The sequence below is a fragment of the Aegilops tauschii genome, chromosome 1, assembly GCF_002575655.3.
Source record: "Aegilops tauschii subsp. strangulata cultivar AL8/78 chromosome 1, Aet v6.0, whole genome shotgun sequence".
Taxonomy (NCBI): domain Eukaryota; kingdom Viridiplantae; phylum Streptophyta; class Magnoliopsida; order Poales; family Poaceae; genus Aegilops; species Aegilops tauschii.
In genome coordinates, this window is record NC_053035.3 from 67,113,570 (window position 1) to 67,135,486 (window position 21,917).

Consider the following 21,917-nt stretch of genomic DNA (forward strand, 5'->3'; position numbering starts at 1 on the left):
ACAATGGGTGGACTGTTGCTTCTATGGGATGACAGCGTTCTCGAGGTCTCCGACATTTCTTTCTCGGCTTATTGCCTTTCGGCTTCGGTCCGAGTCCACGAGAATGAGGTGTGTTTCAAGCTCACTAATGTCTACGGGCCTACTGACTATGCATGCAAGGAGGCTTTCTTTGCTGAGATATGCTCCTACAAGCCACTTCCGGGTTTGGGCTGGCTTGTGATTGGGGACTTCAACCAAATATACCGTGCTAGGGACAAGAACAAGCGAAATTTCAACCGGAGGAGGATTAAGCGCTTTCGTGACACTCTTCAGTCATGTGAGCTCAAGGAGATCCATCTGCAGAATAGGCGGTTCACGTGGAGCAACGAGAGGGAAAACCCAACCCTTTGCAAGCTGGACTCCTTCTTCTGTAATGCGACCTGGGACTTGTCTTTCAACACCCATGTGCTTCACGCCCTTTCGTTGTCCCTTTCCGACCACTGCCCTCTGCTGCTCGCCGACGACAGGGGGCCTAGGCGGCCTCGGTCCTTCAAGTTTGAAAACTTCTGGGTGTCCTTGCCCGGTTTCGATTAGGTGGTCTCGAAGGCTTGGGCCGAGCGGGTGCGACACACTGAGCCGTACCAGATTCTGTATCAAAAGCTCAAGAAAACCGCGTTGCGTCTCTCTGAGTGGAGTAAGAAGCTTTTCTCCAAGGCGAAGGTCCAGTTTCATGCGGCTCAGCTGGTGATCCTTCACCTTGACATTGCGCGGGAGGGGAGATCCCTCTCCCCTGAGGAGCGGGACCTCCGCTCGAGACTGAAGAGAAGGGTTATTAGCCTGTCGGTGCTCTAGAGGGCTCGAAAGAGTCAGTGTGCAAGGGTTGCAAATTTGAAAGATGGTGATGCTAACACCAAATTTTTTCATCGACGCATTAATGCTAGGCGGCGAAAGAACCACATTCATCGGATCAAGCACAGACATGGTTGGGTAACCGAGCACAAAGAAAAAGAGAAGATCATTCACGACCACTTCCATGAGGTGATGGGGAGAAGGGGATCGAGCGGCAAGGACTTTAACTGGGAGGAGCTAGGCATTGAGCCCCATGATTTGCACGGCCTCGATGCCACCATTTCTGAGGAGGAGGTTTGGGAGGCCATCAAGGACATGCCTTCCGATAAAGCGCCTGGCCCTGACGGCTTCACGAGATTGTTCTTTAAGAGGTGTTGGGGGCTCATCAAGCATACGGTCATGAGGGTGGTCCAACGCTTTGACTCCCTTCACATTGACGAGCTCCACTGGCTCAACTCTGCCAACGTTGTTCTCTTGCCCAAGAAGGATGGGGCTGAGGGCATTTCTGACTATAGGCCCATTAGCCTCATTCACTCCATTGCCAAAATCATCGCCAAAATCCTCTCGCTCCGGCTTGCCCCTCTTATGGATGGTCTTGTCTCAAACGCTCAAAGCGCATTCATCAAGCGGCGCGGTATCCATGACAACTTCATGTATGTGAGGAACTTCGCGCGGAGGTTACATAAGTGCAAAACTCCCGCCCTCCTCTTCAAGCTTGACATCAAGAAGGCTTTTGACTCTGTGAAGTGGGGATATTTCCTGGAGCTTCTTCAACGGCTTGGGTTTCCCAACAGATTTCGTGCTTGGGTTGCTGCTCTTCTTTCGACTTCATCCTCCCGCATCCTTCTCAATGGTCTGCCAGGGCCTCCCATCAAGCACGGCAGCGGGTTTCGGCAGGGGGATCCCCTTTCCCCCCTGCTCTTTGTCATTGCGATCGACCCGCTTCAGAAAATCCTTGAGTTGGCAACAAGGAAACGTCTCCTTCGCAAGGTCCGGGGCCGGGGAGCCGAGATGCGGACTTCGCTTTATGCTGATGATGCGGCCGTCTTTGTGGCTCCTTTCAAGCAGGACATTGACAACCTTGCAGCGATCTTGCGAGGCTTTGGCGAGGTTACGGGCCTCTGTTGCAACTTTCAGAAGAGCTCGGTCATGCCAATTAGGTGCGCCCACATTCATCTTGAGCCCATCCTTGGGAACTTACCGGCCACCCGTGCGTCCTTCCCGGTCAAATACTTAGGCCTCCCGCTCTCGGTCTGGCAACTCAAGCGGGTGGATTTCCAGTATCTCGAAGACAAGGCGGCCGGCAAATTGGTTACTTGGGAAGGCCAAAACATCACAACTATGGGGCGCACGGCCCTTGTCAAGTCAGTCCTTTGCTCCCAAGCGGTGTTCTCAATCACGCCGCTCGTCGTGCCTCAAAGCACTCTTCAGAGTCTGAACAAGATTGAACGTGCTGACAAGACTACGGGTGCCAAGTGCAAAGTGAAGTGGGACACGGTTTGTAGGCCGAAGGAGTATGGTGGCCTTGGGGTGCTTAACTCTGAAAAATTTGCGCGTGCCCTTCGCCTTAGGTGGCTTTGGTACGAATGGAAGGAGCCCCACAGATTGTGGGTTGGTTTTGGCAACCCTTGTACGGAGGACGATCTCAGCTTCTTTTATGCCTCCACCACCATTACTCTGGGCAACGGAGCCAAAACGCCTTTCTGGGATTCTCCTTGGCTCCTTGGCCGTAAGCCCAAGGAGATCGCCCCGCACATCTATGAGGCCTCCAGGAGGAAGAATTGGAAGGTCAGGGAGGCTGTTAGAGAGGACGCTTGGATCTTCAAAATCAGCTACAACAACGTCGTTACCGGAGACCACATTCGAGAGTTTTTCACTCTTTGGATGCTTTTGGATGACGTCCATCTTGAGGAGCATCGGGAGGACGACATCACCTGGAAGCATTCCAATGATGGGATGTACTCGGCAACCAGTGCTTATAAAGCGCAGTTTCTTGGCTTAACCTTGTCCCCAATGGATCGCATGGTTTGGAAAGTTTGGGCTCCTCCGAAGATCAAATTCTTTGCTTGGTTGGCTATTCAAGATAGGATCTGGACTGCGGACCGCCTGAAGAGGCGCGGGTGGGCCAACTGCGGTCTGTGCCCTCTTTGCTCTAGGGAGCAGGAAACGGGTGCTCATCTTCTCTTCATGTGTCGCTTCACTATTCGGCTTTGGAGGTCTCTCGCGGCCAAGCTTGGCCTTCATCACATTGACACCTCCGGATGGCATCTTCATGACTCCGTCCTGGATTGGTGGGAAGATGGTACTGGGAGACACGTCCCCAACAGGAGTGCCTTGGCCTCCCTCACCCTCCTCGTCTCCTGGACCATTTGGAATGAACGTAATGCTAGGGTGTTCCGACACAAAGGTGCTCCGCCGCCTATTCTTCTTAACACAATCCTTGAGGAGGCCAAGCTTTGGGTTACAGCTGGTGCAAAGAAACTAGGGCCTATTGTATTTCGTGAGTAGTTCGCATGCCGTGTTTGAGGTGGTCGCTGTAAAACTCTAATCTACTCTCCCTTATTTAATAGATGAGGCAAATCTTTTGCCTCCGTTTCGAAAAAAACATATTTACAGTTATATTTTTTATTTCACAAATTGACGACCAAAATTGTACTGGAGATAGCATCCCTTGTAAAGGTTGTTTCCTAGAAGCATTCATTTGTCAAGTTTTAAGTATGACCCGTCGTTTCGAAAAAGAAAGTATGACCCGTGTATGCAGGAGACCGAACCGTCGAACTTGAACGGTGGCATTTGGCCAAGTATGGCGCAAATGTTCGTCTATAGTGTCTGTCACCTAACGTGCCATTATATATGAGAGAGGTGAAACCAAGATCAAACTCGCCCTATTTCTAAGCCATGTCTTCAGATTCTTAACACGAACACTTGGTTGACCAATTAACATCAGTGCATCTGTCTCATTAGTTTAAGTGATTGATTCTCATGTCAAACGACAGGCTGACTTAAACATTTGGTCGAAGACGTTAGTGGATCCTACCATCCGACATTAGTAAACCACTTATATTTCCCTGGCATCGCAGGACAGAGACTACAGCTAAGGAGTTGATCCATTGCACACGCTGGTCAAAATTTGTAGTAAGAGAGAGGTCGTCAGGAATGGAATTAAGTGGATGATTAAACAATTAAACAGAGGTCTTTTGGCCAAGTCAAAGAGGCTGCGGGTCACATGCTTAATCATTTGGAATATTACATCTCAATTGCTTAGGCAACCTTAACCCACGAGCTGTGCCGAGCAACTAAATTAAATATTGGTGCCTTTAAGGTGGGATCAAGCTGTCACAGATACAGGACAAAAGTTGTTTGCCAACATTTGTTTTTTAGTTAGTATGTAGTTTGGTTGCAGATACATGGGCCATCTGAATTGCTTGGTTCTAATTTTTTTTGTGGGGCTTTGTGGTGCACTTACAGTATCATGGCATATACAATTAACAGAACAGAAAGAAATGAAAATATAATGAATACTTGTTCAGTATTTGTCCATGCTGTTCCCCACTAACAATCCTTCTCACAGACAACCTCGTGGGCGTGGAAGCGTTTTTCCTCCTCCCTTCCTCCTGCGATACCTCACGAGCTAGGGTGGTGGCGACGATCCACCTCCTTCTCGGAGATACCACTGCACCCTTTCCCTCTGCCCCGTAGCTTCGGCGACGGTGAGGGCATGGGCTCCCCACTGTCATCACCGGTGTGGCAATGGCCCTGCCGTCGGGTTGGAATAAATCATCCCAGCCTAGCCCTAGTTCTGATGGTGCTTCCTGGCATCATTGGGAGGCGTGTCAAGGGTGGTGTTCCATAGACCTGGTTTCGGTGGCGCTTTCATGTGGAGGGGATGGCGTGGTTGTGCATCTTGGTTCTTCCACTCTAGTTCCGACAGACGAAGGTTGGCCAATTTCGGCCCCGTTAGGGAGTGTGTGACAGTTGTGTTCCCCGATTCCGTCTGATTGGATCTAGGGCGTCACACATGCCATCTCCAACATTTTCTTCTCCGGGGTGGCGATCTGCTACGCAAATCGCGGTCATTAGCATCTTCTGGTTTACATCGACGACTTACCAGCCGCTGCTTCTACAAGCTCCTGGGTTTCAACAAATTTGTTGTGCTGAGTTGGATGCCCAAAGGCGGCAACAAGCTTTGCTTACGGTGCGTCGGCTGTGGATGTACTAGGAAGAAGACTTCGACACCCCCAATGATTTAGATGTATTTTTCAAATTTTGTAAGGGTTTTCTTGTAAAGGTCAGTGCTACTTAATATATGTTATTTGGTCTTTTTTGTTAAAAAAAAAGAGAAATCATTGTCACAAAATTGTACAAGGGAGTGTATTGGTAACTAGTGAGTACTTCGAATGAGGTTAGCCTGCATGGAGTATGAACACAAGTTACCGCTCTTATCGCTTAAATCACACTACCATGTTAGTTTGGTCCAAGTCTCTTTTACCATGCTCTGTTCTCTTTGACTTGAAATCTCGTCTGGTTTCCCACTAAACTATACGCCAACTGTGAGAAGACGAGTACAGGTTTACGAGGACTCGAGGAGACAAGTAGAGAACCAACCTCTCTACATCACAGACAAAATATCAATGAGTTTAAGCACACATGCACTATATTAGGTACTCAGTGTCGTTTTATTTAAATAGGCGGCTTTGGCGCCGCCATGGATCATTGTTCGAGCTATGAAAAGAACCCTTCATGTTGTCTGCATGGTTGAGAGGATCCGTGGACAGGGTTAAGATAGACAGAACCGAATTTTCAAATCTGGTATATAAATATAAACCTAATTTTTGGATTTGTAGTAAAAATAACAACTTCCAGGTTCCGAAAATTCAAAGTAATTACAAGTGTAGAAAAGGATGTCGATTTCTTTTTTTTTAGATTTTGGCATATGATCATTTAGATCTACTAAAAAAACACAAGTTAGGGCATCTCCATGGCGGACCCGTTAATCTCCCGCAACCGCCCGGACTTTGAAAGGCATCCAACGCCAACCTGTATCGGTCCGCGGGGCGGTCTGGACGTGATTTCTCCCGCAAATTGGAGACAAAAGTGTAGGAGGTTTGCGGGAGTCCGGACACACGAAATGTAGGACTCCGACACCCCCGGCCCACCCACTCCCCCCTCCCGGTCTCATTTCCTTCCACTCCGTCCTTTCCCCCTTGCTTTGCATCCACACCCTCCACCTTCGCCGCTGCCGCTGCTGTTCGTCTCCGGCCGCCACAGAGGCATTGCTGGATGTCCGCAACTAGCACCGCCGCGCCCGCTCGCCGTTCCGACAGAGCTTTCAGCCCTGTAGCCGTTTGTACCCAGGTACACTCTGCCCCCTGTCGACGACCTCCATGGCGGACACCACGCTCGGCAGGTGTTCGGTCAAATGTCATTGAGCTTATTTTCAAATGCTATGTAATTTTTTAGAGTACGAAGGATGGTGAGCTACTCGACCATTGAGGATGAGTTATTGTGCTATGCGTGACTGGCCGTATCCGCGGATTTCATAGGCAGGACCAGAGGGCCACCCTTCTGGGAGCAAGTGCATGAAAAGTTTCACGCAGGAAAGCACATTGCGCCCTACGACGTGTACATCATGCGACCATGCAACGTGAGATCATTGTCATATCGTTGGCATGCTATCCAGGTCAGCGTCATCAAGTTCTACAACTTGGTCAGCCAGCTCGAAGCAAGGTGGCCATCACACGCGGGCATGGAGGAGATGGTAAGTTTTACTTCCTCTTGCTAAACTTGTTGATTGATTCATTCATTCAATATTGGTCTACACATTATATGTAGCCCGCACGCGCTGCTGTGCTGTACCACAGGTCAGAGGGGCGGCCATTTACGTGCGCACACTGCTGGATGAAGCTGAAGGGGAAGTATGTGTGGGAGGACGTGATCCATTCCTAAAAACATGTCGGACATCCGGGATCTAGTCGAATTTGAGACCTTGTTGTACTAGACTTAATTTGCATGCTATGTGTGGATGATTTGTGCCATTTTCTATCCGAATTTTGATGAATATCAACCGGTTTGCATGAATTTTGTCCGGTTAGTTAAAATGCGGTTTGAAATGTATGCGGCTAGCGTTGGATGGCTGCCTCCCGTATCCGTGTCCGCGAACTGGTCCCCTTGTCCGCAGACGGATGTGGGAGGTTTTTTACGGGTTGCCGTTGGAGATGCCCTTACAATACAAATGCGACAGTACTCCCACTAGCTATATCACAAGCTAGATGATACTCTGTGCGTTCTTACGGAAATTGGTTGCAATCTGTTATTTTAATGAGACTCGGTTGTAGGAATTCGAATAAGAATGAAGACCAAAAATATATATGATTTATTGTATGTGACTATTATAGTTGTAAAATATTAATATAAATAGTATTTTCCATGTACGTTAGAAATAAAAATATTGTGGTCGATGAAGTGAGAGGTGTGCATATTGAAAGAAATAGTATGAGTAACATTTATCATACATGTTGAGAGAATAAAAGTAGTGGGGCTGATGATGTGCCATATGTGACGAGGTGACATGTTTGCATGTTGAGGTAAATAAAAGTAGCGTGGATCAATTATTTAAGTAAATAGGATAAGTGCGGTTTACACTTGTATCATCAGCCGACGGTACAAAATTTTGACTGCGAATATCGTTTTAACTATTCATATGGGAAATTTGAAAATTCATATGTGAATATTTGTCTCGAAAGGTACTTCTAGATTCCTATATTTTTTATTTATTTTGTACATGTATTTCAATACTCTCAGTTTCCTACCAATACAAAGGTGAAAGAGAAGTACAAATTAGTGGTTACAACTATATTAGTGGTTACAATTATTTTTCTTTATTCGAATTGTGGCTACACCATATCTAAAATGGTAGTTCTTATGGAACCAAATAAAAATAGTGAACGGTAATTTCCCTAGCTAAAATTGCCGAATCAGTTGAAAAAATAAACTTAGTTCTCTTGACTCAGAATAACAACTACAACATGGCTTCCAAACATGAAAAAGAAACAATTGCCTGTATGCAACCAGTATATTCGAATTTTAAATAATGGCCGAAGTTCCTTTTGTTGTTCAAAGATGCCCCCAGAGCTTCAACTAGGATCAGTTCGACCTTAGCTGAACATCCCTCCTCTTTCGGTAGTATAATTGATCCCACCGATTAAATCAAACAACTCCTGAAAGTACCACTACTTTGCAGGAAGAATATCTCTGGTATACATTCTAGTGATATTATCCCCCCATTTCCGGCCAATGTATCGAGGGATTTACATGTCAGCTCGCAGTAGTAAAAGTAGAACTAGACTTGGTGCAGCCGGTCACACTCTGTCTTTGTGAAGCAACCGCTCTTCCTCCTTCACACTTGCCTCTATCATCAGGCTGCTTTTGTTCCTCCTGTTCTATTGACCTTTTGCATTGTTGTCTGTGTTTTTATCTTAAGAGGAAACACCCAACGACATTTCGCATCTGACATATGTCAAAGAAGCAATTAAAAAAAACAGCAAACTGTCCTCTCGTCTCCAAACCCTAGAGAGGCAATTTCTGGGTGCTTTTGCTCAGCCACATCCCCTCTATCGGTAGGTCGCCGCCCCCTCCCTTCCACTGGATTCATCGTTGTGGGAGTATGCGAAGGCCATAATCTACCGGACAGAGCTACAATTTTCTCCGCTTTGGGACTTTTAGTAGGGACATATATTTTTTAGAGATCAAGAATTTATGTGCCCGTTAAATAGAAATAAATATTTTTAGAGTTACGAAAGGAAGAGATGCATATTTCTATTTAGTGGACTTTTAGTATATTTTTGATGAGTTTTTTTTTTGGCACATGTTATGTTGGTGTATGTGTTAATGTCAAATTTCATGCAAAATGAATATTTGAGGCTCTGGTGCTAAAAACAAGGAATATTTAACTTATTTGAGCTTATAGATATATGAAATTAGTATCATTATATGTTTTCAAACAGTATTTACTGTTATTGATTTAAAAAATACTGTATATATTAATAAATTGGTTTATTATCAAAGGTTTACCTTGGCGAAATGGACGTAGTGTTTTGCATCGTACTTGTGGCCGTGAGGAAAACCAATTTTGCGCTGGCTGTGTTGGGAACGGCTGTGCCGAAGCCGAAGAATGATCTAGAAATAAGAAGGCAAAGCTCACTCTCCGGAGCAGAAGGATGGAGAAGAAGAATTACGTACTACCAGCTGGCTCCGCCGTTGCGTGGGCTGGTCAGCGGTCAAAGGTGGACCGGCGGGGACGGAATCAGACACGCTGTTTTCTTAATCCGCTTGAGTTGTTTAATCTGGCGACAGGCACGCGCGCCCCCCCCCCCCCCCCCCCCCCCTCCACTTTAGGCTTTACCAGTCCAAATCCTTAAGCTCATTGCGGCCTTAACCACAGTCGCCATTAGTCGTCGGCTCTCTCTCGATATTCATCCATCCCTATATAAAACCATCGATCCATCTTCCCTGTCTCACTCTCCTCAAGCTACAGCCTGCCGGTCAATCACTACTACTCATATAGCTAGCCACCACTCGCGTACGTCTTCCTGAAGCTTGATCGATCGAGCTCGACCTCATGGACATGGACAAGGAGTACTACAAGGCCTGCATGGGCATGGAGGCGCTGCCGATGAGCCCGGCCGGTCTGTCGGCGGTGACGACAGAGGTAGCCATGGCGGCGGCGACGGCAAGCGAGGACGAGGGCGACCTGAAGAGGGGCCCGTGGACGGCGGAGGAGGACATGCTCCTCGTCGACTACATCTCCAAGCACGGCGAGGGGCGCTGGAACTCGCTCGCTCGATGCGCAGGTACTTAATCAGTTAATTATGTATGCAACTGAGAGCTAGCTAGCAATCTAGCTAGTGGCAAGATCATGCATATCACATCTGCTTTAATTTAGTTCTTTCTGATCGATCACGTCGCAAGAGATAAGATGAGCTAGCGCTTTCCGTTGCCGTACCTAGCGTGTAGCTAAGCTATGTGCACTGATCACTTGCAGCTCATTATTCGCCTAGGTCCCTCCTCAAGTTCTTTTTCGCTAACCTGGGCTTGGTTTCGGCACGTGTAGGCCTGAGGCGCACTGGGAAGAGCTGCCGGCTCCGGTGGCTGAACTACCTCCGCCCCGACGTCCGGCGCGGCAACATCACGCCGGAGGAGCAGCTGTTGATACTGGACCTGCACTCCCGGTGGGGCAACCGCTGGTCCAAGATCGCGCAGCGCCTCCCGGGGAGGACGGACAACGAGGTCAAGAACTACTGGCGGACCAGGGTGCAGAAGCACGCCAAGCAGCTCCACTGCGACGTCAACAGCGACCGCTTCCGCGACGTCGTCAGGCAAGTCTGGATGCCCCGCCTCCTCGAGCGCATCCAGGCCGAAAGCTCCTCCTCCGCCGCCGCTGCTGCAGGCGTGGGTGTTCCGGCGCTGACAAGGGCGATGAGCTCGCCGGCCGGTGCATCACAGTACCACTGCTTCGATCACGCGAGCAGCGGGGAGCCGAGCCGGAAGGTGGCGGTGACTATGAGCCCTGACACCTCGAGCACGCTCCGGTCTTCTCTGTCACCGGCGGAGACGTCGCACGGAGCCCATTTCCCAGCGTGGGGCGCTGCCACTACCACGGCGAACGTTGATGGCTCGATGATGCAGTGCGCCGGCCCCGAGGCTGGGGCCATAGGCGGCGATCATTACGTCATCCACGGTGACAGCCTCAGCGGGAGCTGGTCGGAGCTCCTCGCCGCCACCGATATCCCGGACTTCGAGTTCGGAAATTTCGACGACAACTTGTGGAGCCTAGAGGACATTTACTGCTGACGATGAACTTAACTAGAGCGCCAAACTGAGCTGAACAAAAATGAAATTTGACAAGAGAGGGTGCATGAAAGGAAATTTGACAGGAAACTAATTCACGTTCATAGAGTGACTAGTTTATTAGGGACTACATATATATAGCATGCAAAAATGTGCATATTAAATATTTTATTTAATTCTTCTACACGGCTAGAAGATTTGGATTGTTTTTGTGCTTATATGTAAAGGTAAATCTTACATGAGAAAACTAAAACAGTAAGCATGCGAATTACTGTGGTTCTGCCAAGTTACCAAGTATTTTATACCCCCATACACTAACAAATATTAAAACCTAGAGAAACCAAATTCAGAAGGGAACTATACGCATGGACGGCATAAATATGATTGTGTGTTTAAAAGTTGCTTCAAATTATTTTTAAATCCATCCCTGCAAACAAATACTCTTTTGTAAACAAATGCAAGATGTTTTGGCAGTTTAAATTAAACTGCCAAAATATCTTACATTTATTTACAAAGGGAGTGTATTTTAAATCCGATTCACCTTTCCCAACCTTGGATTCTAGTTATACTGGCCTCATTTAGTAGATAACACACACAATAGAAATTGCATTCTGAAAAAAGCATGATATTACAATTTAAGGCTAAATGATATGTAATTTTAGGTGGTTGACATTTCAAATAAATTGAACAATTGTGACATAAGGAATATACTTAGGGGAAATTTTGTTTTGCGACTCTAGCTTTTGTCAAATTTCTTTTGCCACAGAATGTCAATTGTGGTGTATGGTCAAAAGGTAAGAGTGCCAAAAGTGAAATGTCAATTTTTATAATGGCATAAAGAAAATTGGCAAAAGCAAGAGTGGCAGAAACAAAATTTTCCCATATACTTAACATGGGTAAAATGATTCTGGACATTGTATATAAACTTGTTAATTTTTCAAGTGAAATCATATAAAAATATCACATTTTAGGAGGCGATATTCAAAAGACTCAAATTCAATACTCTCTCGACCCCCCCCCCCCCCCCCTCCTCTGCACTTCTCCAATAATTACCAAAGAAAATTGCTCCTCTGATCTGTGTTTACCTTCTGTACACCATCCAAAGACATGACATGCAAAAATCTTTGTTTTGAGATCCTGTAGGAAACTTCTGCTCATGACCTCTCAAGTTTACATTTTCCCTATTCGTATGTTTTTACTCATGTGATGCAAAAAGGCCAGAATGAACTGAGATTAGTTAGTATTGACATTTTCGAGATCATATTCAATTGCGCTCACAAGATGTGGAATTTCTGAATGAGGCATGAGTACTATTTTCTCAAGGAATGTTCATCACTTGAGCGGCAAATATCCTCATGTTTTTTTTTTCAAAAAGGGGAAACCTCGGCCTCTGCATCGATGGATGAATGTGACCAATTTTATTGCATAGTTAAGTTCGCACAGAACATAAAAGGAATTCAAGTAGCTAGCATCTTATCCACATAAGCTGACCCAAAGCAACATGAAAGAATATCCAAATGTAGAAATGAGTCCTTTAATGCTTGGAAAAAAAACTTGGCTAGCTTATCCATAGCTAAAGGATTCCTGTGTATATTTCTAGTACACCATCCAATGGCATCTTATGCCGAATTCTTGTGGCTGTTGATCTTGTAGGAACCCATTGTGTTTTGACGACGTTTTCCATTCATGTGATTCAAAGAAGCAAGAATAACAGCTAAAAAAAAGCAAGAATAAGTCAGAATTAGTTAGCCTCTGTACTTTGTTGTGCAAGTGCACAATGCCTTTAGCTTGCTGTGCATCTTGTAGTATGCCTCTCCAATGGCTTCAATGACTTGAGAAGGGAGAAAAGGAAGGAAAAAAAGAGTCAATGGTGTGATAAGGGGTCGGTGAATTGGAGAGATTCCACCACGTACTTCATTGCACACATTAATTTGGAGTTTGGGCCAAGCTAAGGACTTGAGCGAGATGACAAGTCTGGTCTTCGTAATATATGTAAAACACAACTTGGCTTGCTTATCCATAGCTACAGGATGCCTGGATAAGCTCACCTTGGTACGGCTTCCACCTTTCTTTAGGTAAGGAGACCTAGCTAATGGTTTTAAGCGTATATATAATCGCGGTTTCATGAGTGTGGCATGCATGCATGCATCGCACCATGCATGATATCAAAACCAACTAGAACACCAATTGGGATTCTGAGAGTTCTTTAGACTGGTGAATCAATTACTAAAAGAAGTGTGTCGCATGGAAACGCAATTTATATAGTTAAAACCGCATAATTGTGTAGCCTTTGAATTTGGAAATATTACTCCACCTTAGAGCATCTATAACCAGACTCCTCAAACCATCCCTTGTACGCCCGTGGACGCGCCCACAGACAGGAGAGAGAAGGAAAAATGTCCCCAACCGAAGCCCTCATATCATCCCTATATGCTCGAGTTGTCCGCGAATCCTCATATTCATCTCAAATATGGGAAGGATACGAGGGCTCGCGGACGCGCCCGGACATTCCGTCACGTAGGATGCGGCCCCACCATGGACCACCTTTTCTTTTTCTTTACTCATTCTTTTATTTCTCTCTCTTCATCTTCATCAATCACGTGCAAGTGAGCGGACATATGAGAAGAAAAATAAAAAGCATGGCTCCGCAGACGGATAAATAGGGGCTCAAAACAGACACGCCCGGTCAATGACCGGGCGCGTTCGCGAGCAAATGGTTCATATTTGCTATGTCCGGCTGAAGATGCTCTTAGCAATTGGTCTCGCTTATCCTTTTGTTTTTTCATGCCATATTTACTTGAAGTTATTTTTGCTACACACATGACACAGAGCATTTCTTCTAAGAGGTTCCAATGGAACGAAAATTCCATTATCTTAGACACGCAAAAATAGGTACAAATAAACATTGCAAGTAAACTATACTTGCTTGATACTAGTATTTTTCGAATTCAAGTAAGGAGGGCTTTGTCCAGTTGACTGCGTAAAAATCTCCTAATAAACGTGCAATGGGAGTAGCCGCAGCCAGCGAACCGGCCGAGCGCATGAGGTGTCACGTGTAGTAGCTTTGGTCCTTGGTGCCAGCTGGGAGGTCAAAGCTGCGGTCGCCGGTCTCCGGCGACGGTCGCCCGGTCAACCTGGCGTGGCCCCACGTGGTGCGATGACGTCGGAGACCAGATAAGGCAGGCCAGGCCCACTCGTGCGGGTTCCGCAATTAGTTTAGTCCCCCCAGGACCCAAACGACCGGCGCTGATTGGTCAAGCTGGGAAGCCAGGAGAGGATCCTGACCGTGAGATCAATTGCCTTTTTTATTTTCTGATGAGATTGAGATGAATTGCCTTTCGCTTTGCCTGCTGAGTGAAGACCGTCTAAGCTAGAGACTTCAAACTAGTTTGAGCACTGATACTAGTACTCCGTACTTCGCATCAGCAGTGACATGTTCCTCCACTAACTCTCTTTTGGATGCAGCTTATGCATGATTGGTTTGCATTTGTGTGACAGACTGATGCATCGATCAACAGTGCGGTGATCATAGGCATGTCGTGCTCCGTTTTTTTCTTTCTAGAGGATGGTTTTCTTTTTCTTTTTTCTTTTTTTGCGGGTGGATTTTTCTAGGTGATGTCCTGCTCTGTTTTGGTGCGACCTTATCATATCCGGGCGCCTTTTTGGCGGTTGGTTGGATTTCTTGTAAGCTTTGTTTCCCGGTAGCAACCCTTAAAATTGATCATTAAAGCATGCGCGGATTATCTAAGATCAAGCTCGTATGAGCTCGGTGAACAGTAAATCCCTCAAAAATATAAATAAAAATTAGCAAACATTGGCAGATGTTTTGATTGCTTGTAAAGTTTCATCATGGATTAATTCGTGGAAGACATGGCAAGAAAATCGATGCTTCAAAATGTTATTTTCAAAAGAATCTTGTATCCTTTTTTTGCCACGACTTCCACGGATGTCATTCCGTGATGGAACTTTGAAGCATTCAAAACATTTTTCAAAGTTTACCATTTTTAAAGAAATATTTGAGTTTTTAAAAATATTTGGATTGACTATTCGTACCAAGCTCATACGAGCTCGAGCTGAGCACAATACTTTAAGCCTAAAAAAGCCTTCTTCTGAGAAAAAAATCATAGGCAGATGTAGCTCATTGGCAACGGAGACAAATGTTCGTAAATCTAGAAAATACAAGTGTTTAATATATTCCTAGAAATATTGATTACAACTTAGGCACACATGCACACGAATATACCACACTCACAGAGACCCACTCACACTGCCATAAGGCCTACTTAAGATCAGAGTGCTGGAAGTTTCAAATTGACGAAATTGCCACATGTGCATTACTATAAGACATAAATGACATTAGCCTCTGAATGATATTCCGTTTTAGAGAGATAAATAGAATATCATACCTGAAGTCATAGTTTGTAAAACCGGACCGAACTAACGGCCCGACAGGAAAACCATGAGCCGGGCAAGGTTTGTTAGGTGTAGCAATCTTTTACTAAAAAATATATTAAAAAAGGTGCATCAACAAGGAATCAAACACCTAACCTTCAGGCAAGGCATGGTAAAGGCCCAATAACCAGCTAGGCTAATAACACTTTTTGAATTTTTCTTCAATGGTTTACATCAATTTTATGTGTATCCATTTCATGTAAGGTCAAAATAAAAAATACCTTAAATATTACATTTTTTGTCACAAATGAACCGGTGCACTAGCGGTCCGACCAATAATAACCTGAATTGGCAGCCTTACCGGTTTGGGTTTTTAAACTATGCCTGAAGTTTGATCCATGGTAAGCCAAAGGTATGACCACCCTTCGAACCATCCACCTAGTGATTGGTTCTCAGTAGAGATCTGTAACAATTTGTTGGAAAGATCAAACTAGTTGCGGAAAATTGAGATTCATATCGAGATTAAGGCAAAATTCATGCAAGTAAGTGTTACTAGATGTTTTCATTTCGTGGTGATTTATGCGAGGTACTAGGGAAAGTGCTTGGCTACATGTGAACTCATTTTTAAATAAGGGAAATGCTAAAACCTGATGTCAGACTTTAGGCATGGCAAATCGAACGTTTTTCATGACAATTTATATTGGCGCGAGGATGACAAATTTAGTTGGCAAGGACAGCAATTTAGTGGCATAAAATAAATTGAGACAGATTTGCCACGCTCGCCAACTAAACTTGCAATCCTCGGTGAATATAAATTGCTATGAAAAACGTTCGATTTGCCATGCCTAAAAATCTGACGTTCTCTTGATATTCGGATCCTTAAATAATGAAGACCAAATATATTTTTTAAGTTTTCTCAATACAAAAAACTCGTGCATGTATGAAATGGAGAGCAACTTTTCTCGCTGGAAAAAATGGACAGTAACTTGGCACTATTGTACAAAAGGATGACCGCCTGTATCTGTGGAAAAAACATAAGAAGAATGTTCACAAGTTACATAATTTGTACAGTATTTGTTTATTTATTTATTTTGTAAACGTTCATAGTTGCTAACCAATATTGCAAGCAAAACTGTATAAACATTATATGCATTTATGTTCTTTTTCTGCACGCATGATTGTTTTCATGTAATTTTTCTCGCCGAGTTCTCAGCTTTTAATCTCAACGCAAACCAATCGTAGTATGTTCCGAGGGATGGTGTGAACTTTTTATGTTGGTTTGTTGCCAAACAATCCTTTTCACGATGAGGAACTGAATTACAATTTGCACCCAACCTACCAGGAAATATGCATTTCCCCATGCATGTACGCGCGCACGCGGATCGTTTTCACATGGCGACGGTAAGCACTGTGGTACTGTTACGTGCGCGCAAGCTTTCGAGCGCGGTGGAGGCTGCTTTCAGTGTTGTCAACTCGTACACCCCAAGCACTTCAATGAAGTCAGCCCGTACGTCTTGTCTACAACTGCAGGCACACACCATGGGCAAGAACTATAAATTTGACCTGTAGACGAAAAGAATTCATAAAATGAACTGTTGTTGAAATTTTTTCACTCCGCTGACCCTTTTATGTAGCGCCCGACAGCAAGGCGTCACACTACACTGTGCAGCGCCTGATTGACAGGCGCTACATACCTAACCAGCGTCGAACCTCGAATTGCCTGAAAATTCTAAGTTAATGTGCAACGCCTAAGAGCTAGGCGCTACACTATACACTGATGTCCAGTTAATTAAAAGGATTCGTATTTAGCAGCACGAAAGATCTAAACAAGCACACAACACTCATGCATGCAGTATGTTGCTGTAGGAAGGCTGTGGCCACGCATGCACGCACACGGCATGCATGCACGTGATTTGGTGATCCGTCCGTTGCGTGTAGTGCGTTGGTACACGATCTGCTTTGTCCCTCGTGTAGCTGTTAGTGCAGCTACACCGTATAGTATAGCGCCTAACTCTTAGGCGTTGCACATTGACTTAGAAATTTTTAGACAGTCCGAGGTGTGACATAGGGTAGGCGTGTAGCGCCTGTTAGTCAGGCGCTGCACAGTGTAGTGTGGCGCCTAGCTGTCGGGCGTTACACGAAAGAGTCAGCAAAGTGATTTTTTTTTCAAGAACAGTTCACTTTGTGAATTCATTTCGTTTACAGGTTAAATTTATATTTTTTGCCCACACCATGTACGCTGCTGATGTGAGCTTCGCGTAATGCATGGAACTCAGCGTGGGTGGCTGCAGGAAATGCAACGATGTTTCATTGCTTCTTGTTCAGTTTTTGGAGTTTTATTTAATAAAGTCTAATATTTGTAAAGAGAAGTCATTTAAATGGTCACCAACCAAAGGTGCTCCTTTTATAATTTTGGAATGTTGTTGTGCTGAATTTTACAGCCAAATGTTCCTTATAGCAAATTTTACACGAAATCACTAATTAAAGGGTATCCTTTGCAAAGATTACCCTGAACTACTCAGATGATGACAAGTGGCGTAATGCATGTGTGTCATTTGTTGCCATCAGGGATATGAGGTTCAATATATGTTTTTTTCTTTCTACATTTGTTTAAAAAAATGAAATATCTCATGAACCGTGAGTCCGAATTATAAACCGGTACCACTGTTGTATTCCTCGTGTCGAGATTATCGAAAGAGATCCGAGGTTGATTAGTTTTGATGAAATATTTTTGGGGAAAATTTGTGATCCCAACTAAACTAACATGTGCTGCCAACACGAACTAAACAATGCTTCCACCTAGTAGTAACTTGTGCTCCTCAACTTTTGTGCTTCCATCTATTACTAACATTCTTGCTCTCAACTACACTAAGGTATGCTTCCAATATGAATTATTCGTGCTTCCACCCACTAGGAGATCCATGTCCCCGCTAGAAGCACACATGTGCTTCCATCGTAAACTAACACATATTTTCACATAGTACTAACTCATGCTCTCAATGTGAAGGATAAACTGTGCTCCCGCGTGAAGCACATGCTTGTGCTCCATCAAAACCCAAGAAAATAAGTAAATCAAAATACAAACAAAAACAAAACAACAAAAAACAAAAAAAAAGTTCCTATAGGAGAAGTATCCAACGCTCACCACGTGGAGGCTCCAGCAATATAGTTGTGGCTACGCTGAGAGCCGCCCTTCAGACAGGGCGACCCATGTGTGTTGTTTTATTTTTTGTTGATTTGTTTTGTTTCTTTGTGCATCTCAGATTTGCTGGTTATTATTATTTTTGATTTCTCATGTTATTACGGTTATTTCTTTTCATAGGTATTTTTTTTATTTTTTGGACGTTTTTTCTTCTTTCGTTTCATATATTTTCCATCTCCATTTCTCTTTTCTTTTGTAAATCTATTTGTTTATACATATAACTCTTTTTATACAGTAATTTTTTTAAAAAATACATTGAACTTTCGTCAAATGTGAAGAGACTTTTTAAATATATACTGAACATTTTTTAACATGAGATGACCATTTTTTAATTACACAGTGAATGTTTCTTCGAACACGGTGAACATATTTTAAATATACATTGAACATTATTATAAAATACAATTAACATTTTTAAATATATGATGAATATGTTTCTAAGTAAATGTTGAACAATATTTAAATACACTGTGAATTAAATATATATTTATATTTTCTTTAATTTTTAGAATTTACCTTTATGAAATATCCATCTTCCGGTTCTTTTTGAGATAACAGACTAGAAAACCACAGGAAAAAAATGACCAAGTGAGCTCACTAGAGTGGGCCGACCTACAATGATTTACGCCTAGCTTAGCGTAGGCTAATCTACTGTATTTGATGCCAATATAGGCGTCAACTAGGATCTCTCCTCAAAGGCTATATCAATCCTGTTCCGACTTAGCTCGGTCTCGCGAGAGGTATACCTCGCCTCAGGCGATATGAAAAGAACTCTGGCTGAAGGGTGTGAGCATATGGGCCGGCCTATTAGTGTATGTTTGATCGCTTCGCTCGCTAGCATTCGCTGTAGGTTCGCTCGCTATGGGTTTTCTTCATTTTTTATTTTTTCTTGGATTTTTTTTCTTCACCGGTTTTATTGTTTTCCTTTTCTCTTTGTCATAAATTAAGTTCTTCAGTGGGTTTCTTAGTTTTTTCTCTCGGTTTTCAAAGGCTTTTGTTTTCTTCCATTTTTTTTGCTTTTTCATGGTTTTCTTTGCTTCTTTCCTGGCTTGTTGGTTTCTTTGTTTATGCTTCTTTATTTATTTCTCGGTTTTCACTGGGTTTCTGTTTTCCTTCTTTCTTCTATTTTAATCTGTTTTCTTTGCCTTTTTTGTTTTCTTCTCTTTTTTCTCGGTTTTCCTTTTTGTCATTATACTTCATATCTTTCGTTTCTTCCTTCTTTTTCTTTTGTTTTTTGTTTCTTTCATGGTTTTTATCTGATTTTTATTTCTCATATTTCTTCCTTTTTCTTTTCATTATTTCTTAGTCTTCAACTTTTTTTTCTTTATTAGTTTGTATTGTTTTCCATTGTTTTTGCATTTGTTTCTTCAATTTTTATTTATCATTAGTTTTCTTTGGTTTCTTTTTCGTTTTGTTTGTGTGTTTTGGTTTTCAATATACAATTTTGTATATGTCAAAAATATTTTTCTAATATATGTTTCACATTTCCAATACGAGGTTAACATTTTCTAATACATGGTCAATATTTTTTATACAAATTTTCAACATTTTTAAATGCTTGATTAATATATTTCAAATATAAGGTCACATTTTTAACAGATGTTTAGCATTTTTTATAAAACCCTTTTAAAAACTCAAATGTCTTATTAATATTTTTCAAATACAAGATTAGTATTTTCTCATACATGGTCAACATTTTTTCTATGCACATTTAGCATTCTTTCAAATGCTTCATTAACATTTTACAAAAGCAGTATTAATTTTTTAACACATGTTCAACATATTTTCTAAACACATTTAACATTTTTTTAATGCTTGATTAATGTTTTTGAAATACTTGTTCAACAATTTGCGAATACTTGATTAATATTTTTAGATACATGCTTAAAATTGCAATCATTTTTTAATAACCGGTCAACAGTTTTTCTGTACAAATTCAACATTTTCAAAATTCTTGATTAACACTTTTCGAAGTCTTGTTCAACATCTTTTCAAGTGGTTCATTAACATTTTCACATATATGATCAAATTTATTTCATCATTTTTTAATACAAGGTCAACATTTTTTTATACACATTTAATATTTTCTTTGTGCCTGATTAACAATTTTCAAATGCTAGATTAACTTTTTTTTAAAACATGATCAAATTGTTTTATTACATATTTTTTGTACATATTTCGTGTACGTGGTAAACATTTTTGCTATACGCATTTAACATTTTTCAAATGTTTGTTCAACGTTTATTTAATTATTTTATGTAAATTAACTTTTGTAATATATTTATTTATAATATTTGAAATTATAAACAAAAGTAAAAAATGAAAGCAAAAAATGAAAACAAAATACGTGGAAAAACAAAAATAAAACGAGGAGGAGGCCTCCAGCGCACCTAGGCTGGCCCATCTCCAGCAGCTCCTAATGCGAGGGTTCCTTTCGTCTCCTCTAAGCGAGACATTGGGGCGCCCGCTCGGTCTGAGAGCAACCAGTTAACGACCGCTTCTTCGGAAGCCTGGTGCACTTTCAGCCGCCACCACATGTAGTGTTCTGGGCGTTTCCTTTGGGTTTTATTTTAAAAAAAGTTCTGCACTATTTTCGGCTTTTTAGACAGTTTTTTTCTTTGTTTTTTGGCTTTATGGTTTTCCATCGGTCTTTCTTAGCTTTTGGACGAAAAAACAAGTTTTTATTTCTTCTATGAGAGGCACGACCGTGCCTCTCTTATAAATGAAAAAACGCGTTCTTTACTTCCTCGAGAAGCACGGTTATGCTTTCGTGCAATGCCTCTGGGAAACGAAAAAAGGACATGTTTTTTTAGCCATGAGAGGCATGGTTTTGCTTCCGCAAGAGGCATGATTTTGCTTTCGCGGGATGCTTGGGCGTGCCTCTCGAAAACGAAAAAATGCGTTTTTTCTTCTTCTGCGAGAGGCACGATTTTATTTTCGCGAGAATCACGGCCGTGCCTGAAAAATGCGTTTTCTTTTTCATTTCCTTCTGCGAGAGGCACGATTTTGCTTGGGCGAGATGCATGGCCGTGCCTCTCGGAAATGAAAAAAATGCATTTTTTTCTTACACGAGAGGCATGGTTTTGCTTCAACGAGAGGCACCGTTTTGCTTTCACGGCCATGCCTCTCGGGAACGAAAAAACGTGTTTTATTTTTTATTTTCCTTCCACGAGAGGCACAGTTTTGCTTCCGCGAGAGGCATGGTCGGAAACGAAAAAAACGTGTTTTTTTCCTTCCGTGAGAGGCACATTTTGTTTTCGCGAGAGGCACGGCCGTACCTCTCAGAAAGAGAAAAAACAACTTTTTTTCCTTTCGGGAGAAGCACGGTTTTGCTTTCGCGAGAGACACAGTTTTGCTTTCGCGAGAGGCACAACCCTGCCTCTTTCGGAAAGGAAAAAAGTGCTCCTGGTTCGTTTTTTTGTCCGGATTTTTTCATGAAAAAAGGTTTGTCAAAACCTATCAACATGGGTCTAGTTTTGAAGACCTCGACACGAGGAATCCAATGGTGAAAGCGGTTTGAGATTTGTACGCAAGGTTTAAGAGATAAAACGTTTGAATAAACAAATCTATGAAAAAAGGGAAAACTTCCAGGTTGCGACAAGTGGCGCACATGCAGTGCGCTACTTGTCGCATCTTGGGTGGAAGTGAT

At 43.0% G+C, this 21,917-nt stretch overlaps 1 protein-coding gene across 1 annotated transcript; it reads left to right on the forward strand.

Moving 5' to 3' along the window:
- The first annotated feature begins 9,344 nt into the window (after positions 1 to 9,344).
- Positions 9,345 to 10,929, forward strand: LOC109750270 (transcription factor MYB2). Its single transcript, XM_020309229.3, has 2 exons — positions 9,345 to 9,677; positions 9,938 to 10,929. Exons 1-2 carry the CDS (start codon positions 9,446 to 9,448, stop codon positions 10,675 to 10,677), a joined length of 972 nt encoding a protein of 323 aa, XP_020164818.1. The 5' UTR covers positions 9,345 to 9,445; the 3' UTR covers positions 10,678 to 10,929.
- Positions 10,930 to 21,917: the final 10,988 nt, after the last annotated feature.

Bases quoted from the DNA above. Each gene is read 5' to 3' on its own strand.
- LOC109750270 (XM_020309229.3), top strand. From the start codon at position 9,446: ATGGACATGGACAAGGAGTACTACAAGGCCTGCATGGGCATGGAGGCG. The intron at 9,678-9,937 runs GTACTTAATCAG...CGGCACGTGTAG, and splicing joins CTCGCTCGCTCGATGCGCAG to GCCTGAGGCGCACTGGGAAG.